This window comes from Hoplias malabaricus, chromosome 11 (assembly GCF_029633855.1).
Source record: "Hoplias malabaricus isolate fHopMal1 chromosome 11, fHopMal1.hap1, whole genome shotgun sequence".
NCBI classification, from domain to species: Eukaryota; Metazoa; Chordata; class Actinopteri; order Characiformes; family Erythrinidae; genus Hoplias; species Hoplias malabaricus.
In genome coordinates, this window is record NC_089810.1 from 28,416,389 (window position 1) to 28,440,001 (window position 23,613).

Here is a 23,613-nt window from a genome sequence, read left to right on the forward strand (position 1 = left end):
AGAACACTCTATATTTTATATAGTACTGGCATGCTTGTCAGTCACAGTCACACTCTCTCTCTCTCTCTCTCTCTCACTCTCTCTCTCACTCACACACACACACACACACACACACACATATATATATATATATATATATATATATATATATATATATATATATACAGGGGTTGGACAATGAAACTGAAACACCTGTCTTTTTAGTGTGGGAGGTTTCATGGCTAAATTGGACCAGCCTGGTGGCTAATCTTCATTAATTGCACATTGCACCAGTAAGAGCAGAGTGTGAAGGTTTAAACAAACACACACACACATTCACTCACACCTATCGACACTTTTGAGTTGCCAATCCACCTACCAACGTGTATTTTTGGACTGTGGGAGGAAACCGGATCACCCGGAGGAAACCCACGCAGACACGGGGAGAACACACCAACTCCTCACAGACAGTCACCCAGAGCGGGAATTGAACCCACAACCTCCAGGCCCCTAGAGCTGTGTGAATGTGACACTACCTGCTCCGCCACCGTGATGCCCACTAATAAATTATTGTGGTCTAAATCCAGGTTTTTCAGTTTCATTGTCCAACCCCTGTATGTATATTTACATATATATACACAGGCAGCACAGTGGCGCAGCAGGTAGTGTCGCAGTCACACAGCTCCAGGGACTTGGAGGTTGTGGGTTCAATTTTCGCTCTGGGTGACTGTCTGTGAGGAGTTGGTGTGTTCTCCGGGTGCTCCGGTTTCCTCCCACAGTCCAAAAACACACGTTAGTAGGTGGATTGGCGACTCAAGTCATATATATATATATATATATATATATATATATAGTGTGTGTGACAAGCATGCCAGTACTATATAAGATTTAGAGTGTTCTCATATTTGAGCGTTGAATATATATATATATGTGTGTGTCTGCATCTGTTGCAGCTAAATTTCATATACTTATGTAAAACATGTATTTACATAAGCCTAGTCATTTAAAAGGGCCTTACAACTACATTCCTTTTTACATGAGGGTCTTAAAGAGCCTTCGATGGAACTTTACCTATGACATGCTTCTTTGTATTCTGCTCTGGCCTAAAAACAATTATGAAACATTTAGGAACAAAAATAAAAACAATCAAACCAAAGCTTGAGGCCAAAATAGCAAAAATCTCTACAGCTACAGTGAATTTTCCAGGGGAGCTGACATAAGCTGGAATAAAGGTAATCCAAACTGCACAGAATATGAGCATACTGAATGTGATGAGCTTGGCTTCATTGAAGTTATCAGGCAGGTTTCGTGCTAAAAAAGCCAAAACAAAACACAATAGAGCCAGAAATCCTATATAGCCCAGTACAGCCCAGAATCCTATTGCTGAACCTAAGCGACATTCTAAGATTATACTTTCCTTGTAGTGCTTTAGGTTTTTGAAGGGGAAAGGAGGGGATATTGTTAACCAAAGCACACAAATAATGACCTGTATGAGAGTGAAGACAAGGACACTGAGTCTCTGCTGTGGAGGCCCAAACCACTTCATGACATTACTGCCTGGAAGTGTAGCCCTGAAGGCCATTAACACAACTATAGTTTTCCCCAGAACACAGGAAATGCAGAGGACAAAGGTGATCCCAAATGCTGTGTGGCGAAGCATGCAGGACCACTCAGAGGGCTGACCAATGAAAGTAAGTGAGCAGAGGAAACAGAGGGCCAAAGAGAAGAGAAGCAGAAAGCTCAGTTCTGAATTGTTAGCACGGACGATGGGAGTAGTTCTGTGTCTGTAGAAAACAGCAGCCACACACACAGCGATTAGAGCCCCAGTGATAGAGAATGCTGTTAGGATGATGCTCAGAGTGTCTTCCCAGGACAGGAACTCTACAGGCTTCGGGAGGCAGCTATCTTGCTTTGTACTGGGCCAGAACTCAGGAGGACATTGCACACAATCCAGAGAGTCTAGAAAATCAGAAAAGCAAACTTTGCCATGCATCATACGTATTTGTTTTAAATATTAATAATTCATTCATTCATTGTCTGTAACTGCTTATCCAGTTCAGGGTCATGGTGGGTCCGGAGCCTATGCGGAATCATTGGGCACAAGGCAGGAACATACCCTGTAGGGGGCACCTGTCTTTCACAGGGCAACACAAACACACACACACACTCATGGACACTTTTGAGTCGCCAATCCACCTACCAATGTGTGTTTTTGGATTGTGGGAGGAAACCGGATCACCTGGAGGAAACCCACATGGACACCGGAAGAACACACCAAACTCCTCATAGACAGTCACCTTGAGTGGGACTTGAACCCACAACCTCCAGGACCCTGGAGCTGTATGACTGCAACACTACCTGTTGCACCACCATGCCACCCATTTATAATGCAAAAATAATAAATATTATTAAGCTGCAGGTTGTGAAAGATATGTAAATGAGATCAAAAATAAATGATGTATCAATGAATAGACATTAGGAGGGTCTGTGTTATGTGCAAGAAAGCTAAATGATAAGCTTTGTTGTTATTTTCTTGCATTGCATCATTCTGTACCTGAAAACCCATTGAAAATTTTTACAAATGGCCTCCTGGGTGCAAATACCACCTGCACATTAGTTATGCTATTGGATTGGTGCATAAATGCAAGCTTACATTCATTCATTTATTTTCTGCAACCACTTATACAGTTCAGCATCACTGGGTCAGGAGCCCACGCAGAATCACCCATCTAATGATGGGTTCTTGTACAATGTATGTGAGCCCTCATATTATGTTAATGGTAAAGATCAAGCTTGAAGAGATTATATATGAATAGGTCCATTGAACATGTTGCATTATGATACTCAACTTGTTCTGTTACTGAACTCTCCTTCACCACATGGTACACAGTCATAGCAGCAGACTGGCCTTCCTTTTTGTACAGCTTTCCTGGTGCCCAAAGGACATATCTCACTGCACACTGTAGTGGAGTATGAGCCAAATATGAATATCGGACAATCAAGAAATGAAAAGTTTTGAATTAAAACTTTTCCAGTCTGCAGAAGACTTTTCGTCTGCAACATAGCAGCCCCCACACACACACCCAATCTAAAGACATCAAAAGAACCCTTTTAAGTAACACATGGCCCCAACACCCCCCTTCTCTCTTTTAACTAACAGGAACTGTCGAGATAACTAACTTAAAGAGACAGGAACCTCAAACAAAGAAGAGAGCTTTTACGGCCCGTTTTTATGACAATGGCACCTAAATGTCTAATCCTTATCTTTCACGGAGATCAACAGATGTTCAAACCAAAGTGACCTCGAGTGAACTCCCGTGAACCAACAGCTGAAGCACGAATCAACAGCGACACCAAATGGACACTGGCGAAACTACGCCTCGCTCGGAGTCGCTGGAAAACAATAGCGGAAAATAATCAAACTCTGATTATTTGTGTATTAAACCTATGTATTGATCTCACTTTCTGTACCCTCAGATGAATGTCTACCTCCTAATGAAATGTGTATATTGTGGACTGTTTTCTATCATGAAGAGAAATCCTACTTCTGAATAGGATTAAACGAACTAATATACTTTCCCAGCATAGCATCATAAATGGGACGTAAAGATGAAACCTTATGTAACTGTCTGATGTTAATAGTCCAATGTACTCATTGTTATATGCTGATAGCGGGTATAAGAATTTTGATATGAGAAATTCATATTCTTTATGTGAAAATCAATGATTCAAACTCCCTTCGACTCTCTCCCCCTAGCGAGAGTCACGTGAGACTGAACTCGCGTCCAATCAGAAAGAGGACGCCTCCCATTAGGGCGTGACCGCGCCAGCCTTGAAAATAGCAGCTCGACTGCTCACATCCAGTTCGAAGTTTTGAAGAGTCGCGAGGACTCTACAGAAGTAACGGACCACGAAAGGAAGTGGAAAGAGAGGACGCCGACGAGAAACCTTGAACAACAAAAAAACGCTGTCTCTTCCACGCCGACAACGAAACAAAGGAACCCTCTCAGAGACTTCAGAAAAGCTTACGAGAGACGTCTCGAAATTAGCTAAGAGTATGAAGTTTTACTAATACGTCGAGTAATTTGAATATCTTCTTTTCTTTTAATCGTGTTTATGTCTTATAACCCAATCTAAGTTTAATCTCACAACTGATCGAAGCAGGTGAACTTATTCGTGGCCAGAGTAAGGAAACACTGCCGATACATCAGAAGTCTTAGAATAAGTGAGTTTATTGAAGCGGTTTCAGTTCTGGAGCTGCCATAACTAGCGAACCGCTCGTCCAAAACGTCCATATTTTGGACCCTCCCACTCCGGACCGAAGGCCGAAGAGAGGATCCTGCCGCCTGCGTCATCACACTCCGGGTACGCCCGAGACAACTCAATCAACGAAGAAAGACCTCCACGCTAAACCAGCCTGGATACTTCGGCGGTAAGAACCGCGAGACTAAGTGAGACGCCTCCATTCCCAGGACTTCAAAGAGCCTCTGCATCCAAACGAGTGATGAAAACCGACGAAAAGTAAGCTAAACTTATGCATTTCCAGAGCTGAAACCGAATTAAGTTCTTGATAAATTTTGTATTAATTAAACCTTAGCTAGTAACTTCAGTCCCAAATTAGAAAAGCCTAGCTCACCTTTAAGCTTGAATCAGTTCCCCCTGCCGGACACAGTGAGATTACAAGGTTCTGCTATGTTAATTAAATACTTCTCTTTATTAATAAAACTCTCATTATTTGAAATCACAGTGTGTGCAGTTTGTTCATTAGAATTTCTGAAAATCCGGAAGAACTCATTTAGCATGATTATTATTCATTCTCAAACTAATTATTAATGTTCTAATTGCTTAAACCAATTATAAATCTTAATTAATTTCATTAAGTCAAATATCAGAGGTTGAAGGAGTTTGAATAAAGTCAAGGCTATAAAACAAATTATAAAATTATATGTATATGTATTTGTGGTGTACCTTACTACACTACATATACAGAACATTATAAATTTTTGGCGCCCACGCGAGGCCGGAAAAAGGCTTTTTAATGAACAAACTGAAAAACACTGAAACAATCAGCTTGGGTTTATGAAATACTTTACGCTGTTGTGTTACTGAATAACGATTGAGATTCAAAGCTTGATGTGGGTAATTTCGTGTTGTGTTTGTTACTGCTGAAAAACTGTTCTGTGATATATACCGGTTAGAAAATAAGCTTGGTTGTTTTTGAAAGAGCGCGGCTCTGCGCCAATTTGCATGCATTAAATTGAGGCCTTGGGCACGTCTAAATAGCGCGAAACTCCGCTTTTAAGACTTTGCCTTCGGTTCGACCCCTTGGCCGCGAATCCCGGCGAGAGACCACCGAACCGAATACCCCCGTTCGTTTTAAACTGGGTCGCTACCAGCGTTAATAACGAGATCGCGCGCTAGGCGATTGGGAGGTTATTAGACAGCCGAAAATACGGCTTGTGTGAAGAGCTATCTGCTCTTGTCAGCTGTTCCAGTTAAACTGAACGCGTATTCAGAAAGGAACGAACCCCTTTGAAGGGGCGGAGCTGAAACTAAGGAGGGAAATTCAAAACGCCCCCAAAACAGAGGAAGACAAATTCCCTCTTGTGGTATAAGTGCGTAATTGCAGGGAAAAATACTTCATAACTAGCGTCTATTGAAGCGTGTCCTCCCGTGCTCCTCCTTGTGGTCAAGTGGTGCTACCCTTGACGTTTGATTCCCGTACACCCTCTAGTGGTTGGGAGGTTGTCCGCCGAGACAACATAAGTGTTTAGCAGCCCTCTGGTGTTTAAAAGTTGTCATTACAGATGAAATTCTTTTAAAATACCTTAGTGTAAAATCTCTGTTCCCCTTTTAAATTGCTATTTTTATTTTTGATAGAGTATCTGAGCGTTTAAAATCTTTATCCCATTTTAGATTTTAATCTGATAACGCCCTCTAGTGTTGAAACTTCCCGCTACAGTGGAAATTCCCACTTGTGTTATATTGTGTCTGCCCGTACTGTGTCGATTGGGATTCCCACCAGCGCCGACTGGTGTCCATTGCTGCTATTGCATTGTAACTTGCTTGTCGCCCTCTGGTGTCCTAGTCTGGTATTACAATTTAAGTTCAACTTAAATACTGAAGCTCGCTGTTGCCATTCAGACTTACTTTCAGTACCCTCTGGTGGAGAAAACTTGCTATCGCAATTGAAATTGTCGACCAGTTCACACTGATAAGACCTGGTATCACAGCTCTAGTGGCTGTCTCTAAACTCTGCACATCTGAATAATTACAAGTAAAGGCTTGGAAGCATAATAAGTTGATACAACTACAGCAGACAGTGTGCAGTAATTAGAGATTGACACTTTAACTTGATACCAGATCACAAACGCAGTTAAAAGAGAGAGTCTTTTAATCTTGCTATTCTTAATAATTCTTTAATTCGGAAAATTCTTTTACTATCATAATTCCTTAATTGGAAATTATATGTAGAAAAAAATTTCACTTAATTTAAAATTCTTTAATCCAAAATTTTTCGACAATTCTTTAATTCAAAATTTTTAATAATTTTAATTATTGAAAAAAAAAAAAAAAAAAAAATTTTTTTAATTTTTTTTCCTCTCTTCTTGTATTCACTTGCGTATAGCAACTTTCACTCCACCCTTTTCTACTAACAGACTTCCCTTAGAGACTCACAAGTGAACTCTAACACCATACATACTGGCAGTTACTCTTAGAGCACTCGGTACCAGTGAATTTAGTTCAGATTTAGTTAGAAAAGGGATTAACGGAATTAATCCTAACTAAATAGAAGTAAGTTACACCTCGCAGTTAAAACACAGCTAACATGGCAGAAGGGACTTTTTCTTCGGAAGTATATGTAGAAGGTTTGTGGGATGAGGCATTCTCTGTTCTGACCAGCATCACCAGTGATGTGATGCCTGGACTCGCAGAAACTGTGCAGAAAACCTCACAGGCCCATCGTGACCACATGGTGGCTAAGTGGGTAGAGAACCACTTAACCGACATCCTCAAGGGCAAGCCCCTAACTGAGGCATTAGGTCAGATAGCCCTCCTCGCTGTAGTACAGCTCAGAGCCAGCGAACGTGAGCTTGAGGTATCAAGGCGACAGCAGGCAAAGGTAGAGGCAGAGCTAAGTCGACTTCAAAGCGAAATAGCTGAAGGGAACACACTGCCCCAGGTCACACCTGATGTGCCACCTAATGCCGCTATAGGAAGACAGGACCAGCAGGAAGATAGTGAGGATCAGGAACCAGACTCAGGGACCGTAACCTTTAGAGCTGCTGCAGCACCTCCTCTGGTATCAACGGGTATTTCCCCTTCCCTTGTGTCTCCTGTCAGTCGTCCCTTACAACGCCCTGCTAGACCCAGAGCACTGCAACCCAGTGTCTGGTCCCCTCAACCTTTACCCTCTCATGGTCCCTCATACAAGGACCTAGATAAAATCGCGCGTAATATAACCCGCTTTGATCCCAAACCTGACGGTTCTAATGATATCTTTTCGTACCTAAAAGATATTGACTTCTACCTCCAAAGGTTCCCCGGGATCACCATAGATGACAGACTATATGTGATTAAACTGACCTCCAACCGAGACGTCAGCAATTTCATTGAACGTCAGCCAGACTATGTAAAAGCGCGATATGATGTGCTGTGCCAAGCATTGGAGGAAGAATTCTCCAATCACCTGTCACAGACCGGACTGGCCGCTGCTTTGAACATAAAACAGCAACGCCAGGAATCCCCTCAGCAATATTATAACCGACTCAGACAGGCGTACTTCGGACCTAGAAATGACTCCGGAATGGAGGAAGAGTTAAATTTCAAATCACTATTTATCCAAAACCTCCATCCCCACACCAGTCATCAGTTGGGAGTCTCAGCTTGCCCTCGCACCCTGTCTAGCAGACAGCTGCGCGATTTAGCACTCAGAGGTTTCCTAAAATCCCAACAAATTCCCAACAGGCGGTCCGAAACACCCCAAGTCTTTAATGTCGACTCCCACTCCTCACATTTAGAGTTAGAAGGTGCCACCCAGGCCGATCCACAAAAATCCACCCTGGACCCTTCCTCCACTCCGTGGACCGGTGAGGGCCCGAAACCTCATCCGCCCTCACACCAATACAAGCGCTACCCTCCTCGCAGGCCAGACAGAAATCACGACAAAGATTTCTGGAACCCTCGGGACAGGGCTGGGTATGGTCGTGACTATTACCCTGTAGAAAACCGCGGTGCGGGCCGTGGAAAACCATCACATCCCCATAAGGGATATGAGCGAACAGCTCCGAAACAGCTTTCTAATTCCTATAGAGAAAAGAAAGAAAAATACTGGTATCAAAATAAAGAAAATCACGCTAAAGACAAGCTTAAAGACAAGGAACTCAGCTCTAAGGAGTTAGAGGACATCCGCCGAATGCTTGTAATGATTTGCAAAGAGAAAAAGAAAAAACCTGACGTTCTTTCTATCACCTCTTCGCGGTCTAACCCAAAGCCATCCTCTAACACCCCAGAAATGTTAGAAAGTTATGTAGGAGAAGTGACAAGCGAAGCTCCGTCTTCTAGCGCACCGTGCAATCTCCTCGTGACCCAAACAAACACTGAAAACCCGATGATACAGGGGGGTGACTCGCAACCACCCTCCAGTGCTGTTTTAGTTGTTCAGTTAGACGGTAAAGAAGGTTTAACGCCAAATGACCCTTCAGTCATTGAAGGCGACACACCCGTCCGACAATTCATGGGACACCTAACGGAAAAAGGGGTTGCACGCAAATTCTACTTGTCCACCATTGTGGAGAGAAGGCTAGTACATGAGGCCCTGTTGGACACTGCATCAGATGTCACGCTCATGTCTTCCGCCTTGTTCCACCAGGTTCGAGCCATTGCGCGGCGTGAAAATCGCGAGATACAGCTCCAAAACTGTTCTCTTAAAATTCAGCCGTATTCACATGCAGGCCTCACTATCCAATCTATGGCACTAATACACTTAGCCATTGGACCAATGACTTTAGTGCATCCAGTCCATGTGTCTCCTCTCGAAACAATTCCCTTCCTCATCGGCAAAGATCTCCTTAATCGCTTCGAACCACTGATTGACTTCAAAAGGTCAAAGATCTGGGCACAAGTGCGTGAGCCTTTACCCATCTGCACCCCACACCACCGGGAAGCTCAGTGTTGCCGCCTCGAAATCCGGCCTGAATCAATAGGAGATCCACCAAGTCAGATCCCTCACTTCGAGGAAGAGGAAACTGAGCCCATGGCGGCCACACCAGAGACAGCAGTCTCTCCCTGGCCCCCTAGTGCCATGTTAGAACAACGGAACACATTCCTATGCACTTTCACACAGCCGTCCACAACAGACGCTCCAAGCCTTCCCATCGTGAATGGTCTCACAATGCAGGACTATCATGTAGACAATGCAGTTCTGGCTCTATGGACCGACCAGTCCGCCATAAGCCAAACCCTCTTTAACACTCTGCGCCTCACTCAACCAAATATTCCTTTGGTGAGCAGTCCTTGTCGCTTTCCTCTTAACCTGACGTCAAAAGCAATGTCACCCACTGATGGAATTTGCGCTTTAACCGTCCAGTGGAACAAAAGGGTAATCACCCATTATTTCTTAGTCGTCCCTAACTTGCCGCACGACGTTTACATTGGTAGTGACTTCTTGGTGCGCCTCGACGTCCACGTAGACACCCTCAATAGTGTACTGTGGTCTTTGACTGATGTTTCAACGGAAACCTGGTCCTCCGATCTCAGCAACCTAGGCTCAGGACAAACTATTCCCGAGGTATGTCAGGTCACTAACCAAGGTTCACTTGTGGTACCTGCGAACGCAGCAAATGTACCCATCCGCTTAGTCATGCGACCTGGCCAACACTTAAGCCACGCGCATGCACTTTTCCAACCGTCACCTCAGTTCTTCGAACTAGGCCTCACCCTCGAAGCCACACCTTTGGTGGAGACGCGAGCAAGATCCACCTATCTATTCGTACGGAACGAAACCACTCAACCCTTAACAATCCCTCACTCATCTCCTCTGGGTTGGTTAGTCAGTACGAAATTCCATGACTTCGAGTTGCGAATTCCGATCATAGGACCAATGCCTGAATCCCTGCTTCTTGATCATGCAGAATCAAAGGTGTTCTACACTCATCCGACACGAGCTGTTGCTCTCTTCTCAGCTCTGGACATGAGTAACGACGCCATTTGCAGGATAGATCTCGCTGACGACAATCAAATGACGATCACGGTTCTTTCCATAGATTCATCCCCGGAATCCTCCCGGGAACCATCTCTTCTTCCTGAAGCGGGAGAAAACACTTCAAATCCACGTACTTCAAAAGAACTATCTGACTCCGAATTTCGTATCCAAGTCGAACAAGTTCTAAAGGAGGCCGACGCCCTCCAAAGCAAAGAAGAACGTGAGAAACTCTGTGAAGTGCTCCTTAAATATCAAAAATCTTTTTCCAAAGATTCAACGGACTGTGGTCTCACTGACATTCATTCAGTACGTATTCCCACTCGTCCAGGAGCACCACCCACGTTTGTCCGCCAATACAAAATTCCGTTGGCATCCTATGAACCGGTACAAGAAATCATTGATGACTTGCTGGAAAAGGGCATAATTCGACCCTGTAACAGCACGTACTCGGCACCATTATGGCCCGTCATAAAACCAAATGGTAAATGGCGCTTAACCATCGACTATCGGAAACTAAATCAACAAGTTCCCTTGTCTCGATGGCCGATGACACAATTGGAGCAAGAACTTCCCTCGGTCCGAAACGCTAAATACTTTTCCACCATCGATGTAGCCTCTGGCTTCTGGACCATCCCGGTGCAAGCAGAAGACCAACACAAGCTCGCTTTCACTTTCGCAAACCGACAGTACACATTCACTCGGTGCCCTTTTGGATATGCCAACTCACCCGCGGAGTTTAATATTTTCTTAAACAAAGCATGCCCCGATGCCCGCGAGCGAGGCACCCTCATATATGTGGACGACATACTCATGCGTAACCACTCCCTACAGGCACACCTTGACGAGATTGATCATGTTCTTGACCAGCTTACAACAGCAGGTGCGAAAATATCACTCTCCAAATGTCAGTGGTGCAGAACAAAAGTGAATTACGTCGGTCTGCTCGTAAGCACTGATGGTGTTGAACCACAAGTGAGTCGAGTGCAAGGGGTAACAAACCTCGCAGCACCCACCAATCTTAAGGAACTCCGCAGTTTCTTAGGAGTATGCAACTACTCACGACAATTCATAGAGAACTATGCGGACCTAGCTCGTCCACTTTATGACCTCCTGAAAAAGGACACTCCGTTCACCTGGGACGAAGCCCAGGAACACGCCATGCAGGCACTAAAATCGAAACTGTGCACGGCTCCATGCCTTGCCTATCCTGACAGTAGCAAAGAATTCTACCTAGAAGTAGGGTTCTCGGACCACTGTCTCAGCTCCGGTCTGTACCAATTACACGACAGAGACAAACGTGTCATAGCCTACGCTAGTAAAACTATGCTGGCTGCCGAAAACAAATACAGTGACTGCGAAAAAGCACTACTAGCAACAGTGTGGGCAGTCAAACATTTCTCCAACTACCTAGGTGGTCAGAAGGTGATTGTTGAAACTCATCATCAACCAGTCACTTTCCTAAACAGCCAACGAATTCGAGAGGGTGTAGTAACTAACGCTCGAGTAGCATCATGGCTAATGGCTCTCCAAAGCTTTGACTTAGAGGTGCGTTACGCGCAAAACTACAAGAGCCCCCTAGGCACAGGCCTTGCTTCCTGCAGGCGATGCGAAGGAGACATGCCTTCCCAAGTGCCACAAACTCTAGAAACCCTCTTACCTACCGTGGCTAACCACCACTATTTTGATCCTAACACATGCAAAGACCTTGTCACTGCATATGTAGATGGTTGTTCGTTCCGCCGAGAACACACCCTGATGGCAGGGGTGGGTATTATCGGAATAAACGGATGGCCTCACGAACTCCTAAGTTTCAAATTGGGTGCTCAATCCTCCCAATATGCTGAAATAGCAGGAATTCTCATCACAATCCAGTCTGCGGTCCAGAAAAGCGTAAAAACGTTGGTGATCTGCACAGACTCCAACTACGCACGCCTAAGCTTCACATGCCACTTGAGACTGTGGAAAACCAACAACTACACCACGTCAAACAAAAAGCCAGTTAAACACAAAGAGCTTTTCGCGGCATGCGAACACTTGGTAGACACGCATGACCTGCAGATCTACTGGAAGAAAGTGAAAGGTCACTCCCGAGTCCCGGGAAATGACAAAGAATTCAATGATCAAGCAGATAGCTTAGCCAAGCAAGGGGCCCGTGAAGGCACATTGTGGACATTTGATCCCTCCCTTTTTCCAAACCCACCCGACATCAAAGTCCTAGCTGTCACACGGTCTCGAACTGTAACAAAGGCGTCGCCTGACAATGCCAAAACTACCATTGTCTCTATTAACCCCGCTTTTTCGGACGCTGACTTAGTTACTCTCCAAGCTCGAGACCCATCCATTTCGAAAATGCTTAGCCATGTCTCTGACCCATCTACTAATCCCATTACAGCACAAGATCTTGACACCATACCAGGCCTTAAAGACCTATACGGCGCCAGAGCGTCCCTCCAAGTCGTCAAAGGCTTGCTAGTTCATGCCACTGACTCGCACACTTCACCTACGTTCGTGGTTCCTCAGTGCCACAGGGGGGTGATGCTGATGCACGCCCATGACTCCCCATCTGCGGGACACAAAGGGGTCAAAGCAACACACCATGCGCTCAGGCAGGTGGCATATTGGCCCCACATGGTAAAAGATGTGGCTGACTACATTAAAGGCTGTCTGGTATGTTGCCAATTTCAACCCTCGAATCCTCTTCATAGAGCTCCTCTGCAAAAGAAAGGAGTATCCTTCCCTTGGTCAAACCTCCAGATAGACTGGGTTGGACCACTCACTCGAACAGTAAGAGGTAACAAGTACTTCCTCACAGTCACGTGTGCATTCACTAAATGGGTAGAATGCCTCCCCGCACCGAATGACACAGCGCTAACCACTGCATACTTACTGATGAACCATGTCTTCTCACGGTTTGGCCTACCCAGCCGTGTCGACTCTGACAGAGGGACACATTTCACAGCTGAGGTCATGCAGCAGCTCTGGCAACTCTTAGGAGTAAAAGCCAGCCTTCACATTAGCTACCATCCTCAAAGCTCAGGTCAGGTAGAGCGAGCCAACCGAACTGTTGTTAGCATACTGAAAAAGTACGTAGCAGCAAACCAACGAGACTGGGATGTCAAACTCCCCCTCGTACTGATGGCCATACGGGCGACCCCACACGACGCGGTCGGGGTCTCACCCTTTGAGTTGATGACAGGGAGACAAATGACTCTGCCTCTACATCTGTTATATCAGCCAGGTGAAGCTAGCATAGCCGTAGCCTACACCACTCATCAGTATATGGAGGACCTGCAGAAACACCTCAAAGCTACTTTCGCCTTTGCCCAGCAGAAACTGGAAAGAAGTGCAGAAGGTCGCAAAGCGTACTACGATCACAAAGCATCCCACGATGAACTCCAAATAGGGGACAAAGTATGGTACTACATCTTTGTCCAACCTGTTGGAAGGTCGCGAAAAACAGGGGGGAATTTGGCCCGCAAATTCCTACCCCGATGGTCCGGTCCCTATAAGATAACAGACAAACTGTCCCCCGTTGTTTACAGGATCAAAATAAACAAAGCTCGGGGCAGTACCGAATTCAAATGGGTCCACCGCAACCAAATCCGACCACACACAACCCCCATGGGACTTGTAGGGGATACTAACGCTTGTGTTAGATCATAAACGACAGAACCAAAGGCAGGAAGGGTGTTAGTTAACAAACAACTATAACCTTCTACTCACACCTTAGTTCTCCTATCCCTTTTCCCTTTTTCTCTCACTCTTTAGCAGGCAACGAGCTTCTAACCAGACTGAGGACACTCAGGGTGCAAGACCCTAGTCCCTCATCGTCAATTATTGTAGAGTGCTTACCCTAGGAAATTTTTATCAAAAAGGGGGGTATCGTGAAAAATTTTTTTTAATTTATCTAAACGACTCGCCGTAAATACCCTAAATCTAACCATGAGCATCTCTTCCGGTAGGATGGCCCCGCTGCTCATTCTCCTGATCGTCGGCTCCCTAGGAACCGCCGTGCTCCCTGAAGTGATTGAACCAGGTCCTGACTCAGGAATAATACTGAAAGACCAGCCGGGACTGCTAATCACTAATTGCCGCCTCCATACCCAGAGAGTATTTGTACGGTTGAATCCCGCCGAAGCGTGTAGCAAAAACCTACCGATAACCACGCTGCAGACTGGCCGGAATGGAGTTAGATGGACTGAGGAAGCTATCAGCCATGCTGAAGCCGACGTAACTCACATGCTCCGCCAGCTACAAAAGTTTACCGTAACGCAATCAGAACTAAATGGTTTTAATAAACGACCTAAACGCTTCATAGGCGGATTACTAATGGCAGCTGCAACTGTGGGATCACTACTGAGTCTCGGAACGTCCGCCGTCAATGCCGTCAATGTAGCCACTGTTAAACGTCAAGTAGGGGAATTGCAAGCGGAAATTCCGAACATTAAAACCCAATTAGACAAACAGCAGCAGCACCTGCAAACCATTGGGCAAACCCTACGTGGCACCGTCGTAGTGCTCAACGCTCACAGTGTCGCTTTGAACAAAACGCTCCAGACGGTTAACTCTATGCTTTCAGTAGTACAACTTGACCTTGCCCACATCCAGCTTGTGAATATGTTATTGTCTGATATGCTACAAGAAATCAGCTCCTCTGTAGATAGCCTAGCCATGGGGAGAATCCCTCCCTACCTGGTGCCCCTATCCTTAGTACAGGAGATTTTATCCACAGCAACTCGAGAAGTAGTTACTGATCTCCAGGCCCACCTAGCCTATACCTTAGGTAGCGCCATCCCAATTTATGTTAATCCTCAAGACCGAGAATTAGCATTCATTATTAACCTTCCCATAATGGCGCCTGAAAACATATACCGTTTGAAAGATGTTGTCAACGTTGGTTTCTGGCAAGATTCTGCCTACGTTCGTGTGAAAACAACATCTCTTGTAGCATACCAAGACGATAACCCTGACCTATACCTGGTACCCAATTTGCTTATGTGCACACTCACTAAAGACATTCACTACTTGTGCCCTAGCAAACCTTTCATTCGTGACAGCGCAAATGGGATCTGTGGCCTTAAGCCTATGATGAGTAATACTCAATGCCCGGTAGTCGTCACGCCCCGACGTTTGGTAACCAGTACTCAAGCTGAAATTGTTGGAAATCGTTGGTTGGTTAACACCCCCTTTAGAGAGGCCCTACTAACCTATGATCAACATGACACCTCAGAAAGGGTACTCCTTCCTAGCCAAACCTTCTGGGTAGACGTCCCCGTAAACGCAATCTTACATGTAGGAGACCTGGCCCTGTATCACCTAAACCCTGACCAATATGAGAGCGACATAGAAATCTCAGAGTTCTTCTCCAAACACACCATCGAGCTAGATACTAAAACCCTAACTCGCCTAGAATATGAGGGAACCCAAGTCATTGACCTAACCCCCATAGATAACACTCTTAGAGAACTATCGTCTCAACCCCTATGGCCAGTTCAGCCTGTCACCTATGCATGGTCCACCCCGGACACCTTACTAGTTACCCTGGTAGGATTAGGATATCTTTTGACCTTTGGTATAGCTTGGTTCTATTTCAAACACACTCGAGCCCTCCAGAGCAGATTAGAAACTTGGTCTAATAAAATGGTCAAATTCGTTAGACATAAGAGAGCCCAGAGAGGTGAACCCCCAAGTTTTAGATATGAAGCCGAAGGCCATGTCAAAGAATCAGCTCTCGAGGTTGCGTTTGAACAAGACCTGCCCCTAAATAATTAGGATCCCTTCAGCATGCAAACATACACATTCCATATACACCCATACACTAATAGGAATACATCAGCTCTGGAAATGTGTTTGAATATGCTTGCTGACCTCACCTTCCTCCACAGCAAAAGTTCTTTTCAGCTCCATGATCCCTGACGAACCATAAAACTGAAAAGAAAGGGGGGAATGTAGTGGAGTATGAGCCAAATATGAATATCGGACAATCAAGAAATGAAAAGTTTTGAATTAAAACTTTTCCAGTCTGCAGAAGACTTTTCGTCTGCAACATAGCAGCCCCCACACACACACCCAATCTAAAGACATCAAAAGAACCCTTTTAAGTAACACATGGCCCCAACACCCCCCTTCTCTCTTTTAACTAACAGGAACTGTCGAGATAACTAACTTAAAGAGACAGGAACCTCAAACAAAGAAGAGAGCTTTTACGGCCCGTTTTTATGACAATGGCACCTAAATGTCTAATCCTTATCTTTCACGGAGATCAACAGATGTTCAAACCAAAGTGACCTCGAGTGAACTCCCGTGAACCAACAGCTGAAGCACGAATCAACAGCGACACCAAATGGACACTGGCGAAACTACGCCTCGCTCGGAGTCGCTGGAAAACAATAGCGGAAAATAATCAAACTCTGATTATTTGTGTATTAAACCTATGTATTGATGTCACTTTCTGTACCCTCAGATGAATGTCTACCTCCTAATGAAATGTGTATATTGTGGACTGTTTTCTATCATGAAGAGAAATCCTACTTCTGAATAGGATTAAACGAACTAATATACTTTCCCAGCATAGCATCATAAATGGGACGTAAAGATGAAACCTTATGTAACTGTCTGATGTTAATAGTCCAATGTACTCATTGTTATATGCTGATAGCGGGTATAAGAATTTTGATATGAGAAATTCATATTCTTTATGTGAAAATCAATGATTCAAACTCCCTTCGACTCTCTCCCCCTAGCGAGAGTCACGTGAGACTGAACTCGCGTCCAATCAGAAAGAGGACGCCTCCCATTAGGGCGTGACCGCGCCAGCCTTGAAAATAGCAGCTCGACTGCTCACATCCAGTTCGAAGTTTTGAAGAGTCGCGAGGACTCTACAGAAGTAACGGACCACGAAAGGAAGTGGAAAGAGAGGACGCCGACGAGAAACCTTGAACAACAAAAAAACGCTGTCTCTTCCACGCCGACAACGAAACAAAGGAACCCTCTCAGAGACTTCAGAAAAGCTTACGAGAGACGTCTCGAAATTAGCTAAGAGTATGAAGTTTTACTAATACGTCGAGTAATTTGAATATCTTCTTTTCTTTTAATCGTGTTTATGTCTTATAACCCAATCTAAGTTTAATCTCACAACTGATCGAAGCAGGTGAACTTATTCGTGGCCAGAGTAAGGAAACACTGCCGATACATCAGAAGTCTTAGAATAAGTGAGTTTATTGAAGCGGTTTCAGTTCTGGAGCTGCCATAACTAGCGAACCGCTCGTCCAAAACGTCCATATTTTGGACCCTCCCACTCCGGACCGAAGGCCGAAGAGAGGATCCTGCCGCCTGCGTCATCACACTCCGGGTACGCCCGAGACAACTCAATCAACGAAGAAAGACCTCCACGCTAAACCAGCCTGGATACTTCGGCGGTAAGAACCGCGAGACTAAGTGAGACGCCTCCATTCCCAGGACTTCAAAGAGCCTCTGCATCCAAACGAGTGATGAAAACCGACGAAAAGTAAGCTAAACTTATGCATTTCCAGAGCTGAAACCGAATTAAGTTCTTGATAAATTTTGTATTAATTAAACCTTAGCTAGTAACTTCAGTCCCAAATTAGAAAAGCCTAGCTCACCTTTAAGCTTGAATCAGTTCCCCCTGCCGGACACAGTGAGATTACAAGGTTGTGCTATGTTAATTAAATACTTCTCTTTATTAATAAAACTCTCATTATTTGAAATCACAGTGTGTGCAGTTTGTTCATTAGAATTTCTGAAAATCCGGAAGAACTCATTTAGCATGATTATTATTCATTCTCAAACTAATTATTAATGTTCTAATTGCTTAAACCAATTATAAATCTTAATTAATTTCATTAAGTCAAATATCAGAGGTTGAAGGAGTTTGAATAAAGTCAAGGCTATAAAACAAATTATAAAATTATATGTATATGTATTTGTGGTGTACCTTACTACACTACAACACAGACACTGGCACCTAAGGGAAATAAAATTGAACAGAATCAATATTGTACACACAGTGGAAAACAGCTTAGTAATGAGTGATTATATGTGGTACAGTACCTCCCTCCGCCCCCCTAACCAGCTGATAGCTTTGGTAATGCTAAATTCTTGGCCTCTCAATCTAGATGAATCATAGTGGCCCACTGTCATAAAATCTAAACCACCATTCTTCTTAACTTGCCAGTTTATGAGTTCATAATTAGCCGCAGGATCTCCATTAGCATCAAACGTGACCTGAAATCCGTTCTTTGTAGTGAAGCTCACTCTCTTGAGTTGGTGGATTATCTGCAGTAAACATCAGGGCTGTGTGAGTTTATTTTGATGTAAGCAATGCTCACATGTAGTCTGCTGAATTCTGTATACACTAGGGATATGGGAATTCTGGGCAGATGCTGATATTTGATATTGTTAAGTGATTATCTGCCAGTGACAAATAAATGCCCCATATTGTTGGACATTTACAAAATGTGTAAACTGAGATTTTTTTTCTAGTGTCATAATTAAAGGAAAATACGTATTTTATCACAATAACATGTAAATAATTTTATAGAACAAAATAAATGTCTATTAATATGGCAATACCAATTTGAATAGGACAGTGGTTCTCAAACTAGTGGTATGTGAAGGAACAAGAGGTGGTATGCCAATGACCTAGACAAATTTACTAGTAAATTTAGGAAGCTATTCATAAATGAAAATCTACAGTTTTTATCTGAAAATTACATAATATTTCACAGTTTTCATAATTATGCCCCAATGAAATTAATTTGTGTTGTAGAAAAATACAAAGTGCTACGCATACACCTTAGTTGATTACATCTGAATAGGAACCGCAGGTGTGGGGGGATAGTACGGAGCCCCCAAAGGGACATGTGAAAAAAAAATGAAAGAGATGGGGTATTTCTTTTCGTGATATATCAGAATGTTTTTTTTTAATACATGTGGGAATTTTTTTTTTGGTAGATAATTTTTTTTTCTTATCTTAATTATCTCGGGAGCTCAAGATAATTATCTCAGGATCTCTAGATAATTTATTTGAGGGGAAAATAATTTAGTTGTACATGGGACACTTTACTGGCGCATTACCGGATTTGCCTTGTAGATGACACAAATACACTATTCAGGCAACATTCCTTTATTTGTGCCAACTATAGGGCAAATCCGTTAATGCGCAGGTAAAGTGTCCCCTGTATTGCTCAATTTTTAATTTTTTTTCCCCCACAAATAAAAAGATCCTGAGATAATTAATGCAAGGGAAAAAATTTAATGTACCAAAAAAAATCCCCATATGTACTTAAAAAAAATCTAATGTATCATAAAAAAAGAAAAAAAATGCCCCCACACGTCCTTTCGTTTTTTTCCCCCCACATGTTCTTTAGGGGCTCCCTAGGATAGCGTTCCTCCGCTTTTGTTTTCCAGGGAGGAAAAGCGATCCCCCATTTTTTTTTAGAAATCCGTGTAAGGAAACCCAGATTTAGTTGCTTACTGGACGGAAGCAAAGTCTAGAGACAGACGTATGCAATTTGTATTTTATTATAAAAAGAGCAAAGCAAAAACGAGAAAAAATAAGCCGAGGTCAAGCCCGAGAATTACTCCGAAGCCCAGAATAACTAAATCCAGAGGCAAAAAATCGAGGAAAAACTAAGCAAGAATTCTGTACACGTAAAACTAAAATAGAAGAAAACACATGCCCCGAGCGCCGCACTGTTTTCGCCTATAGCCTATTAAAGCACATAATAATAATAATAATAATTTTTTATTTGAAAGCGCCTTTCAAGTGACCCAAAGACACTGTACAATAGATAATAACAATAATAAAAATAAATAAATAAATAAATAAAAACTGATTACATACAACACATAACTGATTAAATTGATTTTTTTCCCAAAACGCTTCTTGCCCATACATTTTATTTGGTCTCATAAATTTATAATTGTGTTTAAAACGTTTAGTTTAGGCCCAGTTATTTGTATTTTCTCTATAATTTTTAGTAATTATTTTAGGTAATTTTGTGTTAAGCATTCAAATAAAAAGCAAGAAAAACATACAAAGATTCAAGCAAGATTTTGCCTAATGACCCCAGAACAGAGGAAGAACCAGGGGCGCACGTTTCTGTGGTAAAAATCAACAGCAGTACTTTTTGGTTTGATAATGGGTGGTACTTGGTCTAAGTTTGAGAACCACTGAAATAGGATACTGAATCACTATTCAACACGTGACAAAGTTCTGCTTTACCATTAATGGATAATATTAATCACAAAGGAATTAAATGTAGCAGCTTTATACCTGCCATGGTTCGAACTGAATACTTTTGTCGCACTGCGTGTCATTGCAAATAATACCGTGGATGGCATGTGCTATGGCGTATGTAGCTTTGTACACCATGTTAGTGATATGCAGCTGTGACGTGTCTGTGTACGGGTTCTGCAGCGCGCGGATATCCTCGTTGCCGTCACATTCCCTCATGCTTTCAGAGAAACCAGTCAGGCTACAGCTGAACGAGCTCTCCCAGAATTCCGTTAACAGTGGAGATTTGAGAGCTTGTGCTGGAGAGAGGTCTAGAAGAAACTCGTGGAGACCTGGGATCACTGAGCGGGGAACACCGAACCCTATCGCCCCAGCGAACATGTTAAACTGCAGAAAATCTGGGTCAGTGATCCATGTCTCACTGCCAATCCACTGAAGAGGTGGCGGCGGTTGTCTCACAAGTTCTTCCAAGAGTATTTTCATGTCGCCCGAGGCCATAAAAGCTACAATTACCCGGGCTGTTGACCTGCGGATGACGTTCGCCACTCTCTCCACTTTGCTGCGCGGCTGGGTTCTGTAGTAGGCCTCCGAGTACTCCACACAGATCCCCTCCTCCTGCGCAGCCTTTAGAAACGAGGTCATTCCGTTATTTCCATAATCCGAGTCACTGCGCACTGCCCCAATCCATGTCCAGCCAAAATGTTTCACCATTCTGGCCAGCGCTGCCGCTTGGTGGTGGTCACTTGGTATTGTCCTGAAGAAGGAAGGGAACTGACGCTTATCGCTCAAACACGCGCAGGTGGCGTAGTGACTGACCTGTTATTTAGCCGTTGTAAGAAAGATGAAGGAAACGTTAATAGTCGATTTTCAGTGACTGCTGAATTACTAACACTGGGATATGAACATTTATTTATTACATTACTTGGGGTAGAAAACGCCTTTATTCATTACTATACATTCATGTTATTTTTTAATATGTGCATAATTATTCTAATTACCTTCTTCAGACTGGAACAAAAAATCACATACGATGCTCATCACACATTTCAAAACTCATTAAATATAAACTGAATGAATCTTATACGAGACAGACAAGTTTTGACTCCTGTTAAATGTAATTTTAAGTATATATTTTAGTATATGTTATTTTCAAACATCAATCTGGGCGGACTACCGGTAATTAAGCAGATTTTTAAACAAAATGCTTTTTTTTACCACTTTTCCATTCACAGTCCAATTTACTAATTTCCCATTCATTAGGTTATTTTGTTATTATTTATAAATTAGATTAAACAACTTTAGTCCAGTACAGTGTCAACATTTTCAGCATATTTTTTTATATCAGGTGTATATTCTTTGTCATATCTCTCATAGGTGTTGGTAATATTTGTATTACTTTGTTTTCCAGAATAAAAGTCTCTGTGAATGTAAAATCTGTTTGAGGAGATTACCAATGAGTAATATCCTGTACAGGACAGTAATCTGAGTGGTGCGATATTGGACCAGCAGTGGTCTACAGTCAGTGATGTGCCAGCCTGTGGACCAGTGGACAGATATATGCTCACTGTCTGGGGACGTTTCAGAAAATTCCTGACATAAGTCTATGAGTTTGTTGAACTGTGCATATTTTTTTCACATATATACTCAGTTTTTATTTACACGTACTATTGTTAAATGTTGAGGAACAAGTACAGTTCTAAAATATGATGCGTACCTGTGGTATTCCAAAAAGACCCAGAATCCTGGCCATGCTAATAGACGGTGTGGAGCCAGACTCCCCAATGACAGCAGGTACAGCGACAGCTGTGGAATTTAAACAGGAAGCAGTATTGTTGAATAGTGATTCTACACCATTTGTTAACTGAAATGCGCCTTTGATCGCCATGGGCATGGCTGCGCATGAGTCGTGTATCTCGTAGCCTAACTTAATTCCCGGTAGCAGATCTGTTCTGTTGTTGATCTCGTGGATGGTGAATTCCATGGCACGGGCGAAGCGCAGGTCCCTGAAATCCATGCTGTATTAGACAAGAAAACACAACAATGTTTTTTTTAACTTAAATTTTAAGTAAAAAAATGATCAAGTGACAATAAAATAACAATCAATTCAAAATAACCTCCCAGAGCACCGTGGCTGTGGTGGCTGTCTGGTGTAGGCATTCTGTTCTAATTTTAAATAGTGATGAAAGGAGAATATTCCTCCAATCACAAAGTCTCCTTTCATATAAAAGCCAGGTAACAGAGACTGTGTCCACAGCCTGCAGTTGACTTGGTCAACTTTACATGCCACAGAGCTGAGTCCAGTTATCCACAGCATTGAAAAAAATGGCATCAGAGATGAACTGGACTGCATGGTGTACTCTGTGGCTCCCATGTTTCTGAAGGTCATGATGATTGTTTAACAGTGCTTTAAATATCCATAATTCCATGATGTCCATTAACAGTGGGTGTGAGTTGGGCAGAGGAGGTGTGGTTTGTACTCAGCGTTAATCTCAGTGGTAATAACCTTTTGCTGTTTGTCCTTTTCAGGATATGAGCATGCAGTGTAATTTTAGGCTTTTTTGCCTATAGTATCAGAAAACAAGGCTTTTTTTGGGGGACTGATATACCAAAATATTTAGTTAATAATTAGGTATGATATGAAATTTGCTTTCATTGTTTATACTATGACTTATTTCCTAGGATTCTTTTGAGTGAACTATACAGAATCCTGATGTGTACATTGGAAAAAATTATATTCAAAAGTGTAATAATGGGCCTAGGTTACAAAAATATAGTGTTGCTGGTGCAAGTCTCAGCATGAAAACATAAAAAAAACGTATCTGCTAGTGACATTAAAAAAGGAAAAAGCATGGTGTACCTCTGTCTGGCAATTATTTTTTGGCTTACCCTTCCGGGCATCAGAGAAAATAAATTTCTGAGGCAGTCAGAATGTGTTGTACCAACTTTGACCACAAGAGAGCAGTCATTTAAGTAATTTTACTGCCATTTGTGAGGCTTTTTATTCAGTTGTTTTTCATTATAAATTATTGTTTGCTAGTACGAGCCACCCTATGAAAGATGAAACAGGGAGGTGAACTGAGATATATATTTTTGGGCAGGTTTTCAAGTCAGCTTCGGAATGAGAATGAAGCCGATGTTGGATAGGTGAACACATATGTATATCTTATTGCCC

At 43.0% G+C, this 23,613-nt stretch overlaps 1 protein-coding gene across 1 annotated transcript; it reads right to left on the reverse strand.

Moving 5' to 3' along the window:
• Nucleotides 1–1,024: 1,024 nt before the first annotated feature.
• On the reverse strand, nucleotides 1,025–22,755 carry LOC136709401 (extracellular calcium-sensing receptor-like). Its single transcript, XM_066684600.1, has 7 exons — nucleotides 22,556–22,755; nucleotides 22,156–22,456; nucleotides 20,481–21,257; nucleotides 18,254–18,478; nucleotides 13,971–13,983; nucleotides 2,829–2,939; nucleotides 1,025–1,938 (listed from the first exon to the last, which is right to left on the reverse strand). The coding sequence occupies exons 1-7, from the start codon at nucleotides 22,753–22,755 to the stop codon at nucleotides 1,025–1,027; spliced, it is 2,541 nt and encodes an 846-aa protein (XP_066540697.1).
• Nucleotides 22,756–23,613: the final 858 nt, after the last annotated feature.

What these genes read in the sequence shown, in the direction of transcription:
- LOC136709401 (XM_066684600.1), bottom strand. Translation starts at nt 22,755, where the DNA reads ATGCTGTGGATAACTGGACTCAGCTCTGTGGCATGTAAAGTTGACCAA. An exon ending in GTCTTTTTGGAATACCACAG is followed by an intron (nt 21,258 to 22,155) that starts GTACGCATCATA and finishes GCTAAATAACAG; the next exon opens with GTCAGTCACTACGCCACCTG. An exon ending in TTCAGTTCGAACCATGGCAG is followed by an intron (nt 18,479 to 20,480) that starts GTATAAAGCTGC and finishes TGTTTACTGCAG; the next exon opens with ATAATCCACCAACTCAAGAG.